Source organism: Peromyscus maniculatus, chromosome 3 (genome assembly GCF_049852395.1).
Source record: "Peromyscus maniculatus bairdii isolate BWxNUB_F1_BW_parent chromosome 3, HU_Pman_BW_mat_3.1, whole genome shotgun sequence".
In the NCBI taxonomy this organism is placed as follows: domain Eukaryota; kingdom Metazoa; phylum Chordata; class Mammalia; order Rodentia; family Cricetidae; genus Peromyscus; species Peromyscus maniculatus.
In genome coordinates, this window is record NC_134854.1 from 145,688,427 (window position 1) to 145,714,065 (window position 25,639).

The following is a 25,639-nucleotide window of genomic DNA, read 5'->3' on the forward strand; positions in this document are numbered from 1 at the left end:
TATATGCCAGTGGGATATCCCTCATCTCTCATACAAGTGTGTGATGTGACAACTTATTACCATAGTACTGTAGTCCCAAATTTTAAGATAGGGAACTGAGAATACCAGAAATTAAATCACTTGCCCAAGGTATAATAAATAAGAGGTGTGTATGTTTTAGTAAGTTCCTCAGGTTCCGAATCATTCCATTAAGAAGGGCAGATGCACACATGAGCTCAAGAGACTGTGACAGCATACATTAGACCTGCACAAGCTCAAGCCAGACCAAATCCCAGTATGGAGGAGGGGACGTGGCACAGAGTCCCACCCCTAACAGAGATGCTCTTCCCAATTGATAGCTTCTGGAAGAGGAAAACCAGCTTTCCTTAGTGGAGTGTCACTAGGTACATCAACCACACTCCAGGGCAGGCCCCATGCCCAGGAGCAGCTGACAAACACAAAGGAACTCCATGTTTTTTGTTCTTTTAATGAGAAAAAATAAACATGAAATTGGGTGGGTAGAGAGTTTGGGGAAGATCCAGAAAAAATGGGAATGGGAAAAATATATGATCAAAATATGCTATATTAAGTTTTCAAAGAGTAAGTAAAAATGTTATTTAGAAAAGGATAAAACTATCCACCCATTTTACTGATATATTTTCATCCGATTAGAAAGTCTTAGAAAGGGTGTAGGAATGATCAAATAGAGGTGAGCCTTTGGGATACTTGCCTACATACTACACAATACAATAAGGTGCTGTGGGCTCAGTTTTCAAAGGAAAGCCAGAGATTGAAATGGAGGAGAAGCTGCATGCGTAGTGGGGGAGGGGTAACTTGGGCACACATGACCTTGATTTCCACAAAGTTCACTCACAGCTTTCAGACCCCTATTGCCTCTATCCCTTTTCAAAGTGTTATTGTGAGAATTACCCTCATTCTTTTCTCTTGCAGACTCTGGCACTCAGAGGAACCCAGTGGCAAGAAGAGATTTTATGTTGTGCTAAATTATCACCCAAATATTAAAGGATGGGGCTGGAGTGACGTTATCTTATGATGGTTATTATAGGTCAGTTAGTGAGATGATGCAGCTGTCTTATGAATCAAACATTCTTTATGGACATGTGACGTGGTTGGAGTGGAATCCATAATCATGGAGATAGCTAGAGAGGTCCTTGTAGGGTCAAACATGGGAGCTTGGAATTGTATATATAAACCAGGGTCTTAGTAATTTCTCTTCTCTTCTCTTCTCTTCTCTTCTCTTCTCTTCTCTTCTCTTCTCTTCTCTTCTCTTCTCTTCTCTTCTCTTCTCTTCTCTTCTCTCTCTCTCTCTCTCTCTCTCTCTCTCTCTCTCTCTCTCTCTGGAGTCTGGGTCTCACTATGTAGATCTGGCTGTCCTAGAACTCACTATGTAGACCAGGCTGGTCTCATACTCACAAAGATCCTCATGTCTTTCCTTCCCCAGTGCTGGGATTAAAGGCATTTGACACTGCACCCAGACTCTAGTAAGTTCTCCATGTCTGCAGAATTTTAGGCAGCAGGGTCAGAGACTCTTCCATTTATGAGAACATTGGCTCACGTTAGTCCTCATTCATCCATTTTCTCATTCATAAAGGAAGCATTTTCTCCCCGCCAGCCACTATGCTAGAGAGCCTTTTGTGCACACACAGAAAGCACTTGTGTCTCTCTGTCCCCCGACTCTTGCCCTCTACTACCCCACCCCCAGTTAGCTCATGTAGATCTCATCCATTTCTCTGTCATTGGGTGATCCCTGTGTCTTTCTTAGGGTCCTCTTTAGTAGGTAGCATCCCTGGAATTGTCAGTTGCAGTCTGGTTATCCTCTGCTTTACATCCAGTATCCACTTACGAGTGAGTACATACCATGTTTGTCTTTCTGAGTCTGGGTTACCTCACTCAGGGTGATTTTTTCTAGTTCCATCCATTTGCCTGCAAACCTCATGATGTCATTGTTTTTCTCTGCTGAGTAGCATTCCACTGTGTATATGTACCACATTTTCTTTATCCATTCTTCAGTTGAAGGGCATCTAGGTTGTTTCCAGGTTCTGGCTATTACAAATAATGCTGCTGTGAACATAGTTGAGCATGTGTCCTTGTGGTATGATTGAGCATTCCTTAGGTATATGCCCAAGAGTGGTATAGAGAGCTTAGTGGAGCGGGAGATCCCAGCTGGACCAGGAACAGAGTGGGAGAACAAGGAAAGAGATACCATGATAAATGAAGACTCCATGGGAATAGGAAGAAGCAGAATGCTAGAGAGGCCCCCAGAAATCCACAAAGATACCTCCACAATAGACTACTGGCAATGGTCGAGAGAAAGCCTGAGCTGACCTACTCAGGTGATTGGATAGCCGAACACCCTAACTGTCATGATAGAACTCTCATCCAATGACTGATGGAAGCAGATGCAGACATCCACAGCCAAGTCCCAGATGGAGCTCCAGGAGTCCAATCAGCGAGAGAGAGGAGGGATTATATGAACAAGCGATACTGAGACCATGATTGGAAAAAGCACAGGGACAAATAGTCAAACTAGTGGAAACACAGGAACTGTGAACCAATAGCTAAGGAGCCCCCATGGTACTTAACTAGGCCCTCTGGATAAGTGAGATAGTTGATTAGCTTGAACTATTCAGGAGGCCCCAGACAGTGTGACCAGGACCTGTCCTTGGTGCTTTTTGGAACTTAGGGCCTATGCTGTGACACTTTACTCAGCCTTGGTGTAGGGAGGAGGGGACTGGACCTGCCTCAACTGAATCTACCAGGCTGGGCTGACTCCCCAGGGAAGACCTTGCCTTGGAGGAGGTGGGAATGGGGGGTGAATTGGGGCAGAAGGCTGGGGGTGGGAAGAGGAAGGACAGGGGAATTTGTTGCTGATATGTAAAATGATTAGAAAATATCTTATATAAAATAAAAATAAAAATAAAAATAAAAATAAAAATAAAAATAAAAATAAAGCACTTGTGTCTCTCTGCCAAGGTCTGTCTGATGCTAAGGTTTTACTCACTGACTGGATGCTGTGGTTCTGCCCCTGTCTGCCGTTTGTCTGTCTTTGGCTTTGTTGATGTATAACTGACAAATAAACTTCTGTATGCTTAAGATACCGATGTGCTGATCTGATGTACGTATATACTAGGAAATGATTACAGGTTAGCTAACACATGCATTACTGAGGGCAGTGGCCATTTATTTGTGTTTGTGCAGTAAGAACACTTAAGGTCTTCCTAAACAAATTCCTGTCACGCTGTAACACTATTGACTGCTGTCACCACGGTGCACACTGGTCTCCAGAACTTCTCTCGGATCTGAATTTTCAGTTCAGCATCATCATCCTATTTCTCCCAACACTCAGTTCCTTGAAATTGCTATTGACTTGCTTCCTGTGAGATTTACTTGTGTAGATTCTACACAGAAGTGGGATCTTATCTACACCTGGCCATCCCAGTGTGTCCCCAGAGTTCCTGCAGCTGTGCCTTTCATTAGCTGCTCATTTCCTGACCACAATCAAACTCAAGTTCTTTCTATGCAGGTTTCAGTTTCATGTGTTTCAGATTTGCAAGTTCACTTCCCAGAGAAGAAGTTGCACAATAATTCTGGGGGGACTTTTTATTTTCTTCCTTAGACAAGGTTACTGTGCAAACCTGGCTGTCCCAGAATTTGCTCTGTAGACCAGTCTGGACTCGAACTCAGTCATCTGTCTCCCAAGTGCTGGTTTTAAAGGTGTGCGCCATCACAGCCTGACGTCTGGGGGACTTTTACTTTGTTTAAAGTGAACTTTCCATATTACTGTTTCTACCACAGAGATGAGGTGGAGGAGGCAGAAAGGTCCACTTCACTAAGCTCCTGACTGCACAATAGAGTGAACTTGAACTGCAGCATATCCTTAGTACTCAGTGCTGGATGGCTTCATGCTACTCTGTATATAATGTGCTCTTTAATTTTCTCAGAGCATTTTTAAATACACAGATATGTCACAAAATTAAATAAGGTCTGTGTTTGCAGGGTGATAGTAAACTGAAAACTCCCCAGGTGAGCCCAGGTCAATGAATGGTCCTGTAAGAAACACTGAATCGGCTATTACTTTAAGCCCCAGGGTTTGGGTAATTCATCAGCTCCTCAACTGAAACAAGTTTTTAATTGTATTACATGTTTCGAACTAAGATTGTGCAAAGCACATCCAATCACCTTCTACTTCTACATAGTTGAACCATTTCTAATGTACCAAACACCCCTTAATATCATGATCGTCCTGCTCTGGTCTTGAGTGCTGGGATCAGGTGCTGCCCAAGTAATGGGAAACAAGTGTCACTTTTGGTTCAGAAGTGGAGCAGAGGTGTCAGGAGAGGAGCTGCCTGTGGTCTGTAATTTAAACCACACTGGGGCAACAGGGAATTGTTTTAATCCAGCCTTTCCTGGACAGTTCCCACAATGCCAGGGCAGGGAAGTTTCTCTGTGGACCAGAGAGGATCTGTTTGTGTTCTTGGAGGGAAGGGGTCACGAGCCAGGAGGATTCTGATCACCTGAGCCCATCCCAGGAGCCCAGTCTCCTGTCACATGGAGCCTATGCCTCCCCACAGCCCACAGTAGCTGTTTCTGGTGTGTGTGTGTGTGTGTGTGTGTGTGTGTGTGTGTGTGTGTGTGTGTGTGTGTGCGTGTGTGCTGCTACATCTGGCTGAACTATTCGGAGCTTGGGTTTAACTGCAGATGATGTCCTGTTTTAGCCCTGACACTTGCTAGATTAAACCCAGGGGAAAGGACAAGCCTCCAAGGGAAGGCTAGGACAGTGGCACTGTTGAGTTTCTGAGCTCCTAGACCTACTTCTCTGGAAAAAATCTGTGGGAGGGGCTGGTCCAGGCTTTCCTTTTCTGTTACTGGAGTTCTAAGAAATGTTTGCTCAGACAGACTGTTATTACTTGTGCACCGGTGTCCAAATAGTTGAACTGCTGTGCATTGGAGAGGCTTCTGCAATGTAGGGCCTTCGTGTGCAACTCATTTGCCCATTTTGCAGAATAGCCAGTATTTCCAAGCATCCCTGTGAGTGTCTGGGGTCAGATACTGAAACTTGGCTTTCTGTCTCTTGCATAGCCTCAGCTGGACCTGATGGAGCAATTGAATGTAGTGTTATAAAGGGGTTAAATAGGAATATGTCTGAGAGTGGGCAGGTAGAGCCTTTGAGCTCAAGCAGGGGGAGAAGGCATCCATGTGAGGCCCCTTCTTGTGGATGTCAGAACCCTGAATGAGTGAGTGAGCAGAGGGTCCTCAAGGCCAGCCTGGTGTGACACCTCAGCACTTGAGGAGGTGAGGTTGGGCCCCAGTGCAGTGTTAGCTGAAAGTCAGGTTGGGGTCAGGAGACTCAGCAGACTGAGGGGAAGTTCCTTACAGAGGGTAAACCAGGAGTGGTTTTCAGGAACTATGTAAGGTACAGAGTGTGGGACTGGAAAGCACAAGGTGGGAACTCGGTAACTTTCAAGAGAATGAGGAAATCCTTGCTGGGGTGAGGAAGAATTGGGCTGTTAGAGCCCAGACAGGTTTAGGGGAGTATCCATGCCTCAGATAGACCTTTCGTGGGTGCCACAGACTGAGCAGGGTGAAGACACTGTCTCCATGAGGTGGGACAGTCTAGGGTGTGTACTAGGTGCCTTTGGGTTGAAGAACTCTTCTGTCCATGGGGGCGACTTGAGTGTGGTGTTAAAGCCTCACAGAGGTCAGGATGCAACTCTACAGGGACCAGGCAGGAGTAGGAATCACAGCACAAGACGGAAATGGAGGCTTTATTGTAGAGGTCAGCTCAGACCGAGTGTCAGAATCTCACCTCTGTGAGGAGTTTGACTTCTCTAATGGCCTGGTTCCTCTTTTCCATTTCTTCCTGTTTTCTTCTCTCCCCCATTGAATTCTTGGTGTTTCTATGATTGTATTAAGATCCTGGGTGCATTCTCCACCTGCAATGCTCCCTTTGCAGGTCAGGGAACTGGACCTCATGGTGTACGCTCAGGGCAGCTGTCTGTTACTGCCTCTCATCCCTAGCTGGTATTGAGATAATTTTTTCTTGTTCAGGACATGTTTTAAAGAAGGGACGGCACACATCTTCTGAGGGCAGGGAAGATTTTCAGAAAGCATTTATATTAACAAGGTTCTCATGAATAAACTTGACTCCTCAGACATGGATGCAGACTCTCCTCCAGGTAAGAAAACATTTTCTGCTGCTCCTAGTGAGTGATGATGTAAAAGACAAAGATGGTCTTAGTTGCTGGTCATGCCTCTTGGTCACTGGAGTCTCAACTAAGTGTGTTGTCTGTAGACAGATGTGAAAAGTTGTGGGATTGTACAATGGAGAAGAGAAGGTATTGTCTTTTACCATCTAGAGAGAATACCATCACCCATGTTATTGTATCTTTTCTACATATAAATGTATAAAAATTGTTTCAAAGTTAAACCATGCTATAATGATTTCCCATCTCTATTTGGTGACATGTTATATATATTTATCTGTAAAAGCTTTAAATTTGTTGGAAAGATACATACCAAAATACTGACAACAATCATTTTCAGTGTCAAGAATGAGTGATTTTGTACATATTGCAAGGTTTCTATAATTAACCTGATATTTCCTATTCACATTTTTCTATTTTGAATATCATGTTACTAGTGTTTATCAACAACAAAAAGAGGAGAATAGGAGAAAGAAGAAGAAATAGGAACAGAGTTGAAGACATGAATTTGGTTTGTCTTTCAGCTCCTCAAAAGAAGACCATGAGTCACGAAATTTTTCACAGATTCTCCAAGGTCCTCCTCACCTCAATCATAATATTTTTACTGCTGTTGAAAATCGTATTCTCCATTGCTCTGATTAGTAAGTATGCCCCTGGGAGAAGCGAACAAGAGAAGGAAAGGGACTCATCAGACAGACAGTGACCCAGAAACCTGAGGCAGATACTCCCCAGGGTAGATGTAATCATCTTGTTAAATAAGAAACATAGAGTCAATGCAGAGATGAAAGCCCAAGATGTCAGAGCAATAGCTAAGAGCTAAAAACCTTACCCTTCACTGCTGCTGTCTTCCTCAGCAAGAGCGCTACTTCCTGTGTCTGTCTTTATATAGACTTTCTGTTCTGCCTTCTCATTGGTTGTAAACCCAACCACATGACCTCCTAGTGACTGCCCATCTACACAGACCTCCAGGTCTTCTATGGTTGGTATTGAGATTAAAGGTGTGTGTCTCCATGCTGACTGTATCCTTGACCACACAGAGATCCGCCTAGCTCTGCCTCCAGAGTGCTGGGATTAAAGGTGCACACCACCACCACCCAGCTTCTGCTATGGCTTGCTATTAGCCCTGACCCACAGGCAACTTTATTTATTAACATACAAATAAAATCACATTTCAGTACAAATAAAATATTACCATACCCCAGGGAGATGGATGACATTGGGAAAGTCCCTCTATTTTAGAATAACTCTTCTGTCAAAGTCATTCATTCTCACTAGAGAAGCATGTGTGTATTCATTGGTGGCACAGAGTGAAATACTGGGGCATCTCTTTTAGGATCCAGTAACGAGGACAAACCTGTATTTCCTCATCAGCATATTTGGATGCAGAGACATCTATATTTTGGAATGAGTAGAGGGATGAGAAGATATAGATAGAGCTATTCCAGGGACAGTGCTCCACTGGAGTTCCTTCTAATTTATTTTTTCTTCTAGATTGTGTGAGACCTGAAAGCTAATTTAGAAAATAGTGGAATTCTTTGTAGATTGGTCTTCAAATTTATTAAAAATTAAAAAACACACACTCGATTTTTATGTAGATGTTTTATTTATTCATGCAATAATTAGTAATATCTATTTACTATATATTGGGCAGCATGTCAGAGAGTCCAGAAATAGCTGCAGCTCCCAGTCTCAAGATGTTTAGAGTATAGTCAAGTGAACCAGTGCTTTAAAAAATTGCATGGGAAATGCTCTGCAGGCGAAAATTACGTTCTCCTGCTGCTTGGGATCAAAAGCTTCCCACAGGAATCTCCCCCACTCCCAACCCCGCATTAAGCTCTTCTTTGATAGTTATTTCCTCTGATTATTTTCTAGGATTTTTCATTCATAGCCATAGTTAGAAAATTAAACACCTAGTTTCTGTGTCTACGTTTTCTTTATGCTATTTTCCTTCATTCCTACTCCACCTTACTCTTTTAAGTTTTTCCTACACAATATTTCTTTTTCTTTTTTTATATTTTCATTTTATAATTAATTTAATTTTGCATATCAGCCACGGATACCCCTGTCTTCCCCCCTGCCACCCCTCAGCCTTCCCTCTAATCCACCCCCCATTCCCACCTCCTCCAAGGCAAGGTCTCCCCTGGGGATTCAGCTCAGCCTGGTAGAGTCAGCTGAGGCAGGTCCAGTCCCCTCCTTCCTACACCAAGGCTGAGCAAAGTGTCTCAGCATAGCCCCTAGGTTCCAAAAAGCCAGTGTATGCAGCAAGGACAGGTCCTGGTCTCACTGCCTGGGGGGCCTCCTGAATAGTTCAAGCTAATCAACTATCTCAATTATTCAGAGGGCCTGATCCAGTTCCATGGGGGCTCCTCAGCTATTGGTTCACAGTTCCTGTGTTTCCACTAGTTTGGCTATTTGTCCCTGTGCTTTTTCCAATCATGGTCTCAATATCTCTTGTTCATATAATCCCTCCTCTCTCTCTCACCAATTGGACTCCTGGAGCTCCACCTGGGGCTTGGCTGTGGATGTCTGCCTCTGCTTCCATCAGTCATTGGATGAGAGTTCTATCATGACAGTTAGGGTGTTCAGCCATCCAATCACCAGAGTAGGTCAGCTCAGGCTTTCTCTCGACCATTGCTGGTAGACTACAGTGGAAGTATCTTTGTGGATTTCTGGGGACCTGTCTAGCACTCTGCTTCTTTATATTTCCATGGAGTCTTCATTTATTATGGTATCTCTCTCCTTGTTCTCTTACTCTGTTCCTGATCCAGCTGGGACCTCCTGCTCCCCTAAGCTCTCTTTCCCCCGACCCTTGCCCTCCATTAACCCGCCCCCAAGTCTAGTTTGCTAATGTAGATCTCATCTATTTCTCTGTCATTGGACAATCCCTGTGTCTTTCTTAGGGTCCTCTTTAGTAGGTAGCCTCCCTGGAGTTGTGAGTTGCAATCTGGTTATCCTTTGCTTTACACCTAGTATCCACTTATGAGTGAGTACATACCATGTTTGTCTTTCTGAGTCTGTGTTACCTCACTCAGGATGATTTTTTTCTTGTTCTATCCATTTTCATGCAAACCTCATGATGTCATTGTTTTTCTCTGCTGAGTAGCAATCCATTGTGTATATGTCCCACATTTTCTTTATCCATTCTTCAGTTGAACGGCATATAGGTTGTTTCCAGGTTCTGGCTATTACAAATAATGATGCTATGAACATAGGTGAGCATGTGTCCTTGTGGTATGATTGAGCATTCCTTGGGTATATGCCCAAGAGTGGTATAGCTGGGTCCTGAGAGAGGTTGATTGCCAATTTTCTAAGAAAGCAACATACTGATTTGCAAAGTGGCTGTAAAAGTTTGCATTCCCACCAACAGTGGAGGAATGTTCCCCTTGCTCCACATCCTCTCCAACATAAGCTGTCTTCAGTGTTTTTGATCTTAGCCATTCTGACAGGTGCAAGATGGTATCTCAGGCCATTTTGATTTGCATTTCCCTGAAGATTAAGGATGTTGAGCAATTCCTTAAATGTCTTTCAGCCATTAAGGCTTCATGTGTTGAGAATTCTCTGTTTAGGTCTATAGCCCATTTTTTAAAAAATTGGACTGTTGGATATTTTGATGTCTAATTTCTTGAGTTCTTTATATATTCTGGATATCAGCCCTGTGTCAGATGTGGGGTTGGTGAAGACCTTTTCCCATTCTGTAGGCTGTCGTTTTGTCTTGTTGACCATGTCCTTTGCCCTACAAAAGCTTCTCAGTTTCAAGAGGTTCCATTTATTAACTGTTGTTCTCAGTGTCTGTGCTACTGTTGTTATATTTAGGAAGTGATCTCCAGAGCCAATGCATTCAAGACTACTTCCTACTTTCTCTTCTATCAGATTCAGAGTAACTGGATTTATGTTGAGGTCTTTGATCCACTTGGACTTAAGTTTTGTGCAGTGACAGATATGGATCTATTTGCAATCTTCTACATGTTGCCATCCAGTTATGCCAGCACCATTTGTTGAAGATTCTTTCTTTTTTCCATTGTACAGTTTTGGCTCCTTTGTCGAAAATCATATGTTCATACGTGTGCAGATTAATGTCAGGGTCTTCAATGTGGTTCCATTGGTCCACATGTCGGTTTTTATGCCAGTACCAAGCTGTTTTTGATACTTAGCTCTATAGTAGAGCTTGAAGTCAGGGATCATGATGCCTCCAGTGGTTGTTTTTGTACAGGATTCTTTTGGCTATCCTAGGTTTTTTGTTTTTCCATATGAATTTGAGTATTTTTCTTTCTAGGTCTGTGAAGAATTGTGTTGGGATTTTGATGGGGATTGCATTGATTCTGTAGACTGCTTTTGTTAACAGTGCTATTTTTACTATGTTGGTCCTGCCTATCCATGAGCATGGGAGATCTTTCCATTTTATGACATCTTCTTCAATTTCTTTTTTCAGGGACTTAAAGTTCTTGTCATACAGGTCCTTCGATTGCTTAGTTAGAGTTACCCCAATGTATTTTATATCATTTGTGGCTATTGTAAAGGGTGATGTATCTTCCTTCTCAGCTCATTTGTCAATTGTATATAGGAGGGCTACAGATTTTTTTGAGTTAATCTTGTATCCTGGTACATGGCTGAAGGTGTTTATAAGCTGTATCAGTTCCTTGGTTGAATCTTTGGGGTCACTCAAGTATACTATCATGTCATCTGCAAGTTGGGAAAGCTTGACTTCTTCCTTTCCAATTTGTATCCCCTTAATCTCCTTATGTTGTCTTATTACTCTGGCTAGAACTTCAAGTATTATATTGAATAAGTATGAGGAGAGTGGACAGCCTTGCCTCGTTCCTGATTTTAGTGGAATTGCTTTGAGTTTCTCTCCATTTAATTTGATGTCGGATGTTGGCTTGCTGTGAATTGCCTTTATTATTTTTAGGTATGTTCCCTGTATTCCTGATCTCTCCAAGACCTTTATCATGAAAGGGTGTTGGATTTTGTCAAATGCCTTTTCAGCCTCTAGTGAGATAATCATGTTGTTTTTTCTTTCAGTTTGTTTATATGGTGTATTACATTGACAGAATTTCACATGTTGAACCACCCTTCCATCCCTGGGATGAAGCCTATTTGATCATGGTGGATAATTTTTTTTTTTTAAGAATTATTTATTATGTATACAGTGTTGTGCCTGTATTTCTGCCTACAGGCTAGAAGAGGGCACCAGATCTCACTACAGATGGTTGTGAACCACCATGTAGTTGCTGGGAATTGAACTCAGGACCTCTGGAAGAGCAGCCAATGCTCTTAACCTCTGAGCCATCTCTCCAGCCCCAGACAAATTGTTTTGATGTGTTCTTGGAGTCTGTTTGCCAGTATTTTTTTTTTGTGCTTTTAAATGTGCATTTTTAAAAAATTTTATTCATTTTATTTTACAATACCATTCAGTTCTACATATCAGCCAATGGTTCCCCTATTCTCCCCCCTCCCACGCCCTCCCCTTATCCGCAGCCACCCCCCCATTCCCACCTCCTCCAGGGCAAAGCCTCCCCTGAGGACTGTGATCAACCTGGTAGACTCAGTCCAGGCAAGTCCAGTCCCCTCCTCCCAGACTGAGCCAAGTGTCCCTGCATAAGCTCCAGGTTTCAAACAGCCAATTCATGCAATGAGCACAGGACTTGGTCCCACCGCCTAGTTGCCTCTCAAACTGATCAAGCCAATCAACTGTCACACCTATTCAGAGAGCCTGATCCAGCTGGGGGCCCCTCAGCCTTTGGTTCAAAGTTCATGTGTTTCCATTCATTTGGCTATTTTTTTTTCAATAATTGAGTAAAACCAAAATTTATTATAAGCCACAGTCCTCCTAGGGACCTCCATGCTATATATATATATAGCCTCCATGGTTCTATGGGCTGTGGTCTGATTGTTCTTTATTTTATATCTAGAATCCACTTATGAGTGAGTACATACCATGACTGTCTTTCTGGGTTTGGGTTACCTCACTCAGGATGGTTTTTTCTAGTTCCATCCATTTGCCTGCAAACCTCATGATGTCATTGCTTTTCTCTGGTGAGTAGTGCTCCATTGTGTGTATGTACCACATTTTTTTCATCCATTCTTCTGCTGATGGGCATCTAGGTTGTTTCCAGGTTCTGTGTTTGCCAGTATTTTATTGAGTATTTTTGCATTAATGTTCATGAGGGAGATTGGTCTGTAGTTCTCTTTCTTTGTTGCATCTTTGTTTGTCTTGGGAATCAGGGTAATTGTAGCCTCATAGAAGGAATTTGATAACGTTCCTTCTGTTTCTATTGTGTGGAACAATTTGAAGAGTATTGGTATTATCTTTTCTTTGAAGGTCTGGTAGAATTCTGTGTTGAAACCATCTGGTCCTGGGCTTTTTTTTTTTTTTGGTTGGGAGACTTTTAATGACTGTTTCTATTTCCTTAGGGGTTATTGGTCTATTATAATAGTTTATCTGGTCTTGATTTTAACTTAGGTATGTGGTACCCATCCAGAAAATTATCCATTTCTTTTAGATTTTTCAGTTTCGTGGAGTAGAAGCTTTTGAAGTATGACCTGATGATTCTCTGGATTTCCTCAATGTTAGTTGTTATTTCTGATTTTGCTAATTTGGATGCTCTCTCTCTGCCTTTTGGTTAGTTTGGATAAGGGCTTGTCCATCTTGTTGACTTTCTCAAAGAACCAACTCTTTGTTTCATTGATTCATTGTATTGTTCTCTTTGTTTCTATTTTATTGATTTCCTCTCTCAATTTGATTATTTCCTGGTGTCTATTCCTCCCGGGTGACTTTTCTGCTTCTTGTTCTAGAGCTTTCAGTTGTGCTGTTAAGTCACTAGTGTGAGATTTCTCCAACTTCTTTATGTGGGCATTTTCCTCTTAGCACTGCTTTCATAGCATCTCATAAGTTTGGGTATGTGGTATATTCATTTTCATTGATCTCTAGGAAGTCTTTAATTTCTTTCTTTATTTCTTCCTTGACCCACTGGTGATTCAGGTGAGTATTATTCAGTTTCATTGAGATTGTAGGCTTTCTGTAGTTTTTGTTGTTGTTGAAATCTAACTTTAAACCATGGTGGTCTGATAGAACACAGGAGGTTATTCCATTTTTTTTTCTATCTGTTGAGATTTGATTGTGGCCACGTATGTGATTGATTTTAGAGAAGGTTCCATGGGGTACTGAGAAGAAGGTATATTCTTTTTTATTAGGATGGAATGTTTTGTAAACATCAATTAAGTCCATTTGATTCATAACATCAGTTAAGTCTCTTATTTCTCTGTTAAGTTTCAATTTGGCAGATCTGTCTAGTGGTGAGATGGGGTGTTGAAGTCTCCAACTATTAATATGTGGGCTTTTATATGTGATTAAAGCTTTAGTGATATTTCTTTTACATATGTGTGTGCCCTTGTGTTTGGGGCATAAATGTTCAGAATTGAAACTTCATCTTGGTGGATCTTTCCTGTTGTGAGCATGTAATGTCCTTCTTGATCTGTTTTGATTGATATCAGTTTGAAGTCTATTTTGCTTGATATTAGGATGGCTACACAAGCTTTCTTCTTAAGACCATTTGATTCGAAAGACTTTTCCCAGCCTTTTATTCTTAGGTAGAGTCTATCTTTTAATTTGAGGTGTGTTTCTTGTATGCAGTAGAAAGATGGGTCCTGCTTTCATATCCATTCTGTTAGCCTGTGTCTTTTTATAGGTGAATTAAGTCCATTGATATTAAGGGATATTAACGACCAGTGATTGTTAGTTCCTGTTATCTTTTGGTGGTAGTGTGTGTGTACTTCTCTTTTTTGGGGTTTTCTGCTGTGGGGTCATCTATTGCCTGTGTTTTTGAGGGTGTACCTGACTTCCTTAGGTTGGAATTTTCCTTCTAGTGCTTTCTGTAGGGCTGGTTTGTCGATAAGTATTGTTTAAATCTGGTTTTGTCTTGGAATGTCTTGTTCACTCCCTCTATGATGATTGAAAGTTTTGCTGGGTATATTAGTCTAGGCTGGCATCCATGGTGTCTTAGTGTCTGCATTACATCTGTCCAGTTCCTTCTGGCTTTCAAAGTCTCCATTGAGAGATCAGGTGTTATTCTGATGGTTTTGCCTTTATAAGTCACCTGGCCTTTTTGCTTTGCTGCTCTTAATATTCTTTCTTTATTCTGTAGGTTTATTTGTTTAATTATTATGCAGCAAGGGGACTTTTCTGGGGGTCTAGTCTGTATGGTGTTCTATATGCTTCTTGTATTTTCATAAGTATTTCCTTCTTTAAGTTGGGAATGTTTTCTTCTATGATCTTGTTGAATATATTTTCTGTGCCTTTGAGTTGGTATTCTTCTCCTTCTTCTATCCCTATTATTCTTAGATTTTGTCTTTTCATGGTGTCCCAGATTTCTTGGACATTTTGTGTTGTGACTTTTTTGTCTTTGGTATTTTCTTTGACTGACAAATCCATTTCCTCTATTTTATCCTCTACAGCAGAGATCCTCTCTTCCATGTCTTGTATTCTGTTGGTTATGCTTGCATCTGTGTTTTCTGTTCATTTACTCAGATTTTCTATTTCCAGCATTCCCTCTGTGTCTTCTTCATTGTTTGTATTTCCCTTTTCATGTCTTGAACTGTTTCCCTCACCTGTTTAATTGCTTTTTCATGAATTTCTTTAAGAGATTTATTACTTTCTTCCAATTTTTTTATTTGTTTTTTCCTCTCTTTATAGATTTCTTCCAATTTTTTGTTTGACCTTTTCTCAATTTCTTTATTGATATCCTCCACTTTTTTGTTCATCTTTTCCTCAATTTCATTTTTCATTTTTTCTTGAAAGGCCTCTAGCATCTTCATGATGCTATTCTTAAAGTCACTTTTCTTTTTTGCTTCTTCTACCTTGTGATGTTCATGTCTTGCTGTTGGAGGCGGGCTAGGTTCTGGTGATGCAGTATTGCTCTTTATGTTGTTGTGTGTACTTCTGCCTTGACATCTGCCCATGTCCTCTTCTAATAGGTATAAGAGGTGCCTGTGTTTGAGCTATTTGCTGTTGGTCCACTCTGTGCTTGTTGTGTCTGTGTCTCAGGGGGCCCTTCTGGGTCTAATCTTAGCTCTTGGTCTAATTGGAGCAGGCAGCTTCTGTGTCTCAGGGAGCTGTTCCTGGGTCAACCCAAGCTAGTTGATTCTGTGACTTACGGATTTGTTCTTATCAGGGCTCTTGCTTCAGTCAGAGCTGACAGAGTCTGTGTTTCAGGAAGCCTCTCTTGGTGCAATAAGATGTGGCAGATTCTACTATTCAGAAAGCCACTCTTGGTCTAAGGAGGGCTGGCAGATTCCCTGTTTGCTGAGGTTACTCTTGGTCCAAAGACAGCTCTTTGTCCAACAAGAGCTCTCTCTCTGGTCCGCATGATAGCTGGGGGTTTGTTTCCAAGCCTCAGGAAGTGGCGGGTGTCTGGGGCGGATGGTTATGGGGGCAGGGTGTGTAGATTGCAGGGTCCGCTGGGGGGTCTTGGAGAAGGGGAACCTTTCTGCAGTGGCCCTGCCAGCTGACTGCCCACTGGGGCCGATTTGGGTGGGTGTTCTCGGGAAACAGCTGGGGCCCAGGGTTGGGTCCTAGGGGCAGGCCTCCCTGGGTGTGAACAGAGTCACTCACCTCTGGCTCCTACACTATATTTCTATTTCCTACTTTCCTTATTTTTCATAGGTAAATTAAGAGAGAGACAGAAGGAGAGAAATCTTGATACAGAAGATTCTATGCTGCAGCCTTATATTCGGACTCCTTCCTTTTTTTTCCCTGAGGATAAAACCCCCGCCTCATTTAATTTTATTTTTTTCACTACAAAAGTGCATCAGACCAACTGCTTACTGGCAGCCTCTAAACTTCTACTTTCCCCAAGTGCTCTGGAGTAGAAGCAGCAGGGAATATTAGACAGAAGGATAGAGGGGACAGAAAATATTTTTATTTTTTTCTTTATGTCTTAGTTTCTGTTCACTGTTGCCATCTGTGGGGGTCATCACACCCCACATTTCCCCAGAGTACTCTTGAGTAGAAGCAGCAGAAAATATTAGATAGAAGGATAGAGGGGAGAGAAAAAGATAGACAATACAGGGTAGACTTGAGAGGGCCTGGATCCTAATCCATCACGCCCTGACTGTCTGTGTCAAAGGGATACGAAGGGATGGAGCAAAAGACCGACCTCCAGCATGGCCAGGGCAGACCATCTCAGACACCTGGTACTCAGTTCCGTGATCCAATCATCCTCTTTATGCAGACCTGCTGGGTAAAGCCCTTGGAAATCTGCATGGGCTCCAACAATGGAGAACTAAGCATGAAACTGTAGGGGCAGACAAAACTGGACTCAGATCACAAAATCGTGCATACCATCTTACCATCCCCTCTTAATGTTATTTTATTCAGTAGCTATTGCTCAACCACTAACCAACTTGAAATTTAGTAGGTTAATTGAAATATTTATTTAATTCTTGCTTGGTGGCTTTGGCGAGGCTGATCTCTCTTGGAGATTCCCATGGTCCTAGGTGAACTTACTCATTCTCATGGAGTCATACATCAGTAACAGACAACCCAGCTTCCCATGGCAACTTCAGACTTTCAGGATGGATGGTGACAGTAAGATAAGCCCAACATGGAGTGCACACACATTTGCCTTTGTGTGTTTTAGTGGCCAAAGCACTCTTAAAGGCAGCTCAGATGAGGTGATGTAGATTAGACCAGTTTCTTTGTAGGGAACTGCAAAGGCATAGTCCAAGTGGGTATTCATACAGGGAAGGTGAGAAGTGTGTCCAGTTTTTCAATGTGCAACTGTTATGGAGATACCTTGAAAAATCTGAAGCAGGACATGATAAAATTAAAACTGACTTAGAGAAGTGTGCTCTTACGGAGTGTGAAAACGAAGGGAAGCAGAAATTAGGACACTAATTCAGAATCCGTTTGAGCAGTACTAGGGGCTTGATCCAAAGATCATGCAAGTGATGTACAGGAGAGGAGAGAAGTTGGACAAAAAGGAGGTGACATTTCGGTCAATATTGATAACTGAAAATAGGGGAAACAGAGGAGTGAGTTACAAGTTTAATATTCTATTTCATAAAGTCAGCAGTCATGAAGTTATTTGAAGAGGAAGAAGATGAGCAGCAGGTTTGAGATGGAATATGATGATTTAAATTTGGATTATATTCACCAAAATCTCAGTTGCACAGTTTAGTTGGATGCATCTTAACATGTTTAATATAGAGGAATACATTTTAGAAGATCTTTTTAGCAGATAACAAAATAGACTAAAAAAACAACCACTTCTACTCCCCACCCCCACCCCAACAACCCAGGACAATGAATATCACTAAAGAAGAGGAATTTGGAGGAGAAAGAGAGATACAGAAGGAACTGGATGCTAAGTTCTATTTTAAGAGAGGTGGGTGTAGAAGGAAACAGGTAGGAAAGAGCACAGAAAACAGCAGCAAACAGGACCAGGCAAAACCAGAGGGAGCCACTGTCTCCCAACAGTTAAGGAGGAAGAGAAGTGGGCAGGGTGATGTGAGAAGTCCCACAGGAAGATGACTGATCAGTGGACATGAGGAGCCATTGACATCCACTTCAGTAATGTTTGGTAAATTGGCAGAAGCGAAAGCCAGAATCTAGTGACTCCAGGAACAAGTGGGAGATGAAGAAGAGAAGAAAGAAAATTCCATTTCTAGAGGAAAGGTTTGTTAGTTTTAAGTTAGGAACTCTGTGAATGTGTGGGGACCCTGAGAAGTCAGAACTAGCTGGGGGGAGGGAAATACAGGAAAAAGATTACGAAAACCATGTCCTTTTGATCAATGTTGGGCTTTTATAACCTCCCTGCTCAGGTAACCTGGAACTGCTCTGAATTAGTTCATTTCTCCCTCACTATTCCTGGGGTTCACACCTACTTAATAGAACTTATCACTTAAGATGTAGTCTTCAGTGTGTCCTCCATGAAATTTTGAAGAGTGCCCAGGGTCATGGTTCTGTCCTGTCCTTCCAGCTCTTCCTGAAGATATCTGTGGTCATAAATCACTAGGAGCAGGGAAATGCTGGCTTTGAGGGATTGGAAAAGTATCTCTCTTTGTGGTAAGGTCTTATATAGCCCAAGGTAGCCATGAACTAACTAACTAACTAACTAACTAACTAACTAAGTTAACCAACAGCCAACTAAACTAAAGTAACTAGCTAGCTAGACCAACGAACTAGATATACTAACTTGTATAGTTCAGGTACCTGAACCTTCCATTTTTCCTCATTCTAATTCCCAAGTGTTAGGACCACAGCCTCCACACTCTGTGGTGATGGAGAATCTTTCCCAGGCAGGCTCTAACGACTCAGGTAATTGGAAACATATAGGTTTTGTTTCTACAAAGAATGTAAGAAAGTAAAAGTAAAGAGTCAAATGTTAGCACTACCAGAAGAATGAATTGTTTTTTATTCTGTTTTACAGCTATGTTTAAAAAACATTCTGAGGTTCTTGATGAAAAAGCAATTACAAAAGAACTGAATTACACTGAGTTGGGGTGTACAAAACAGCATCCACTCTTGAAAGGTAAAACTTAATGTGTCTAAAACCAGCATTTCCAACAAGATTCTCAGGTAGCTCCATCAGCAATGGGCACTATATGGACAGGACTTCCTACCACACAGTACCAGCTGCCTGTGAAGTCCTTTTTAGAGGTCTCTCATCAGGCATGATTGGGATGTGTGCCCCCTAGTGTCAATAAAGCAGAGTTTCAGGGAGGGAGAGGCAATATTGGACTGAGTAGAATTTTATTAGATACAGAAAAGACTTCCAAAAAGAATAAAGCAAATCTGATACCAAGAATGTGAGTATCTCCAGGGAGTCATGCTCAATGGTGTGTGTTTAGGATTTCATTTTTAATTAATATACGTATATATGCACATGCTTGTGTGTGGGTTTGTGTACATGAGTACATTGCCTGCAGAGGCAGACGAGAGTGTCAGATCCCTAGATGTGGTTGTGAGTACAGGTTGTGGGTGTTGGGAACTGAACTCCAGTCCTCTGTGAGAGCAGTACACACTCTAACCACTGAGCCATTTCCGTAGTCCTTCAAGTGTTTTCGTGTGTGTGTGTGTGTGTGTGTGTGTGTGTGTGTGTGTTTGTGATGATCTTGTTGCATTCTCAGTTACAGTATCTACAAAGTGTAATTTACTCTAGATTTGAATAGAGAATTTGTTTTTCTCATAAACTAAGCTGGAGTGGGGACTGGTGAATGTGTATTACTTAGATTTAGGAAAGAGAGAGAAGAGTACTTAAGGCTATTCATCAATTTGGCTCTGAGTAAGCAAAGATTCTTGATTGTCTTTGACATCTGTAACTGAGATGTCTTTGGAATACACCTTCCAGCTCTAAATAGACACAGTTGTTTATTGTCTTTGCCAAGAGACACATTTGGAAAACACGTTTCCCTAGACCATTTGAGCTTGTCTGGGTTCCTGCCTTTCTCAGCTTGTCTGGGATTCCTGTATTTCTCAGCAGATCTCTCTCTCTTCACTCACAGTATCCTTTGCTGTGAAGAAGCCTGCAGTCTTATTCAGGGAGTATTTCCCTATGCCTAAATCTTGAATGTTGTCTTTATTTTTTTCTTGTAACAATTTTAGGGTTGCAGGCCTCACATTAAGGTGTTTCATCCTTTTAGAGTCTGTTTTGAAGTCAATTTTCACGCAGAATGGCTATGGATTTAGATTCATTCTTCTGCACATCGGTACCTAGTTTTCTCAGCACAGTTTGTTGAAGAGCCTGTCTTCCTCTGATATGTATTTCTAGTGAAAAGTCCGGTGGCTGTAGCTGTGTGGGTTCATGTTTGTGGTTCTCTTTTGTGTTCCTTGATCAATGTGTGTACTTTTGTTGTGGTACCATGCTCTATATTGTAGCCTGAAGTCAGGTCTGGTGATACCTCCAACATCATTCTTTTTCCTTCAGGGTTGCTTTGGCTATCCAGGTTTTTTTTTCGTGTGTGAGTGTGAGTGTGTGTGTGTGTGTGTGTGTGTGTACGTGCATGCGCGTGTGCTTTCTATATGATTTTTGAGATTGTTTTGTCTATTTATCTTATGAAGAATCTTGGAATTTCTATGAGCATTGCATTCATCTGTAGACATTTAGGATCTTTACATGAGACTTTATATTTCTGTTTCATTTCAATCTGACACCCACCACTCCCAGCAACTCTTGAGGGTTCACTGATATCTCTGTTGCCTCAGGAAACAATTAACACCCTGGAATACTTAAAATATATTTTTTAAGATATAAAATTTCCATTCAGCTCTTTACATCTTTCTTTGTTGATGATTTACATATTTTAAAAACTTGTTTCCAGGTTGTTTTTATTTTCTTCTTGAAACATCTATCATGGGTATTGTAAAGTTTTTTGATAAACCTATACTTTTGTTATCTTGCTTGTTGTAATATATTGACTACCACTTTTATCATCATAAATTAAAAATATCTGTCTGCTAACTCTGAAATTTTGATGCATTGGTTAATGGCATCTATTGTTTTCATGTATCAATATGTATATATTTATGCAATATGAGAACTTTCTGGTTCTTGGTCTGATGAGTTCTATTCTTTGGAGAACAGTCTGTATAGCATTATGTCCTCAGGGTCCGAGTTTCCTTACACTTTGTTTTCCTGACAGCACCCCAGTAGGACAAAGGGGCTTTGATGTTGATGTTGATGTTGATAGAGGTAGACCGGGGTTGATTGGCATCTGATTGGGAGGGGTTCATGTTCTATCTGGAGAAGTGGAGAGTCCCAGCTTCCATGTGGTCTCCACATCAAGCAGATTTTAAAGTGACTTTATGACATTGCACTTACATTTCCTTCTTCCTCCAAAGACAAAGTCTGGAGCTGTTGCCCAAAGGATTGGAAGCCATTTAGTTCCCACTGCTACTTCACTGCGACTGGCTCAGCATCTTGGAGTGGGAGTGAAGAGAAGTGCTCCAACATGGGTGCTCATCTGATGGTGATCCACAACCAGGAAGAGCAGGTGCATCCTGGGAGAGAGTGGGGCCTGGGCCTGGCCTGCTCTCTGCCTCTTTTTACTAGGAGGGAGTTTTGTTGACATGGGTGTTGCTGATGTGGCAGAAGGCTTTCCATCAGGAAGCTGCTTCAGCCTTGGCATTCTACACCTTGTCCCTGCTTCAGTGAAGCTGAACAACTCACAAGGAACCATGGCAACAGAAATGCAATGCCTGAGGGTGGAGGGAAGGATGAAATGTTTCTGTTGGAAAGAGCAGTGTGTGATTTCAGCACTCTAATGCTTCCTGTAGTACCCACTGCATAACAGAGGAGGGCGCAGAGGTGACTAGGGAAAGAGAATCAAATCAGGAGAGTCACAGCCAGCCATCAGAAATGAAATATCTGAGGTTGTGAATGGAGAATGCTTAAATCTGCTAAATTCTCTCATGGACAACTTTTAGGAATGGTGTTGGGGAAGAAAAGAGGGGAGTGAGTCTGAGATGAGAATTCATTATGATCATGGACAGAGATTGTTTCCAATGTCATGGAAATCAGGCCTCTGAGTGATGACTTTGTGTCCTGGTCAGCCAGAGAAGATGGCACTCCTGGGGTGGGGGTGGCTCTTCTATTCCTTGATCCTTTCTTTGTCTTCTCGTCTGTGTGTGACCAGAAATAAGTCAGTCAAAATATAACAGTGTACCTCTAAAATGTATAATTAATATGCATTAATCTAAAATTTGAAAACTATTTAAGGGCCTATAGATATGACCTGAGATTTGATTATTATGTATTTCCATAGGTGCATCATATTGGTCCTATAATTTTGTATAGTTAAAATAATTTTCAAAAGATCTTATAAAAATTCTATAACAGAAAAAGAATCACTCCATCCAGCCTGAATGCTGTATCTTTCTTTCCTCTTAGGATTTCATCACCAAGATCCTGAATCCCAAAGCTGCTTATTTTATTGGGCTTTCGGATGCAGGTCACCGACAGTGGCAATGGGTTGATCAGACACCATACAATGAAAGTGCCACGTGAGTCCAGAGTTACCTGGAGGAGTCCTGGGTCCTGTAGCATGAGAAGACTTTAGGGTGTTCCAGCTGTTGGTTATGAAACTAAAACAGCTCACTCCTGGTGTGAGTGCTGGGGATGCATTACTTTATCCTTATTTCCTCATCAAGGAGTCCTGTGAGACACATGTCACTGATACTCCAGGGGAGATCAGGAAACTGAGTTTGAAGAGTTTAGCATGATAAGTACCCAGGGCATCCAACCAAGGTGCTACATCATGGTGGGTTTCATTATGCTTTCAGTCTCTCTATATATTTAACAATAGGATTTAATTTATTTTTGTTTGTGTGTATATCCGTGTCTCTCTGTGAGTGTGTGCCATGTGTATGTTGGTGCCCATGGTGCCCAGGAGAGAGTGTTGGATTCCCTGGATCTAGGGTCACTTGTGGTATGAATGTGCCAATATGTGTGCTTGGAACAGATCTCTCACATTTTTTTGGAAAAGCACAAGCACATTTAATTTCTGAGCTATCTCTCCAACTTTCATTAACATATTTATAATAAAAATTAATGTCAAGACCATCACTAATTATTTTTCATAATCAAAAACCCACATTCTGATATTGTTATGTGTTATATTTATATAATTATTTAAAAACTCTAATATCTTAGTATGTTCCCATATTCTATCCTGATTTCTGTTGTGAGATATAGGTAGTAATGTTATTCTCATTCTCAGTCTTCAGAGAAGAAAAGTAGGAATTGAAGATTTCTTGTCCTAGATGATAGAAATACATAGATTATCTAGATATTTTAAATAATTTTTCAGTTTCTAAAATAAGAGTTGTAAAATGGAAAAAAAATTATTAAGACACGAGAATATGGAGAGACCTTTTCAGCAATAAATAAGCACATGGAATGATAGTCCTGGATACCAAGATCTAGGGATGAATTATCCTCTCTGATGTGTTCTGGGAGAACAGTTAGGTAACAAGTTAAGAGAATATTGAGTGCAGTGGACCCTGTTTTCAGGGACATGTCAGACATGGGTGGTGGAGAACGGTTGGTTTGTACACACCTGAATCTGATTTCCACAAATTCCCACCACATCCTCATCTTGCTTACTCTTGTTTTCTCTTTCCCAGCATCACTGTGGGAAACACCCTGATGCTCTTTCCTCCCTTCCAGGTTCTGGCACCCAGGTGACCCCAGCAGTGACAATGAACAATGTGTTATAATAAATCATCGAGATACTGGTTGGGGCTGGAATGACGTTCTTTGCAGTGGTAAACAGAAGTCAGTTTGTCAGATGAAGAAAATATACTTATGAATCAAGCATTCTCCATAGACATGGGCTTGCATTTTTATCCAGCATTTCACAGACACCTGGAAAGACCTTCTTGTGGAAGAGATGTCCATAGAAATTTAGGTAGGCAGCCAACAGTTATCCATATGATAATACTGGTCCCCATATGTACTTATTTATTCATCCTTTACTCTTTATATAATGAGAATTCCCCATATACCAGAGACTCTACAGGATCCTTTGTGCATATGTGGAAGCACTCCAGCCTCTATGTCCATTCTTAGATTCCTAAAGTCTCATTTGATGATAGAATTTTATGGTGTGGACCCTCTACCAATTTCTCTATGTTCTTCCGTCTTTGAATTTATTGATGTATAATTGACAAATAAATCATGTATATTTACATTACATTGTCTTGATTTGATATGTAAATGCATTGGGCAGTGGATACCACAATCAGGTTAACAACACCCTCTATTACCTAACCTAGTTGTCTGTGTGTGTGTGTGTGTGTGTGTGGGGGGGGTGTTAGAACATTTAAGATCTTCTTAAGCAAATTCAGACAGACAGGATGATGTTGTTACCATTGTCACTTTGATCCTCAGTGCTTACTCACATTTTCTCTGGCAGTTTGTGCCCTTCCTTCAGCATTTTCTCATGTCCCCAAACCTGCACTATTAGGAACCTTTCAGGATATTGGTCCCCATGGCTAGTGTGTCAGGTGCTGTGGGTATTGTGAGGCTGATGTGGGCCTCTAATGGTGGCTGATCCTGGGCTGGGTAATCTTCATCAACAGCAGTTTAAGAAGATGATAGCCAACCTTCTACTGGCACCCCCATGATTTTTGGTGTCTCAGGTTGGTGTATGCTACATTATGGGCAGCCTTTGCCCTGTGGATGGATGTGAAGAGACTCACATATCCCATGGAGCCTGTATGCTGATTAACACTTTAGAAGCCTTTTCAACTTCTTGTCACAAATATTTTGAGACAGAAGTTGACTTTGGTAATATCAATACTCATATAACTACCATCTATAGTGATGATTGTTGACTATTTGATAATTTGATATATATGTGTGTATATGCATACATATGCACATGTTATTTGATAGGGCATTTGAGAGTTAGTTTGATACATAAGACTAAAGTCAATATTTCAGTATATATAATCTGAAATTGTCATTGCACAAAAAAACTATACCATTATCACTCTTAGAAAATACTTAACATCTCTTTTCTGATATGGTACGTCACATTGCCTGTATTTCCTCAGCCATTCTCAAAATGTTTCTTATGGCTGTTCTGGTTATCTATAGCTGCAAACCTTTCATTATGAATTAAATTGTTCTACAAGTTCAGGCCATGCCTTGACGAGACTTCCCTCATTTCAGACTCAAGCTTCAAGTTCAGGAGTTCCCAAGGATGCCATTACTTCAAGTCATCTGTCTGCCGTCTCCCAGGATCCCATGATAACTTCAGATTTATAAGTTTCAGGATGACACACTGAAGTAATTATTCTGCTCTATTAGGATTATAGATTTGTTATGTAGAAAGATACACAGCAGAAATGGGAGGGACATACCAGATGAGGTCAGGGAGGGTCCTAAATAGTTAACTTCCATTGACCCCACATGTGCTTCATTTTCCAGAATGTTAATGATTGGCATTATACAGAATAAGACAATCAGGGGGCACTCATCTGAGCTCTGATGTTCAGAGATTTACCAGGGTTCATTATATAGGTGTGAGTGTTTGTTTGATAAGAGAGTGAACTCTGTCTTCTACATCACTTCCCTGCCAGGGTGAGCATCTCATGGCTCAAAGGTTCCACACTTTAATAACATGGTCAGTGTTTCTGAAATGGTGAGTTCCCAACAAAAATTGTCTTGTTAGCATGAACTATGAGAAAACTGAGCAGCATAAAGCATCATGGCCTGCCATGATAAAACAGACTTCCCAATAGCTTCAGGGATCCCAAAGAATTAGAGAGGTAACCGCCTATGAACTGGGTAAAAGTCCAGAGAAACTACTTGACAGACACCCAACATTCAACCCATATGACACTAATTTAGTTCAATACCAGAGATAAATAAAGCACACTTTTGAATATTTTATTTATTAATTTTATGTGTATAAGAGCTCTATCTGCATGTGTG

At 41.3% G+C, this 25,639-nt stretch overlaps 1 protein-coding gene across 1 annotated transcript; it reads left to right on the plus strand.

Annotated features, from left to right (window-relative positions):
• Positions 1–5,893: 5,893 nt before the first annotated feature.
• On the plus strand, positions 5,894–23,875 carry LOC102906196 (C-type lectin domain family 4 member A-like). The gene is made up of 6 exons (XM_076566070.1): positions 5,894–6,176; positions 6,728–6,844; positions 18,629–18,730; positions 21,040–21,191; positions 22,088–22,200; positions 23,366–23,875. The coding sequence occupies exons 1-6, from the start codon at positions 6,131–6,133 to the stop codon at positions 23,505–23,507; spliced, it is 672 nt and encodes a 223-aa protein (XP_076422185.1). The 5' UTR covers positions 5,894–6,130; the 3' UTR covers positions 23,508–23,875.
• Positions 23,876–25,639: the final 1,764 nt, after the last annotated feature.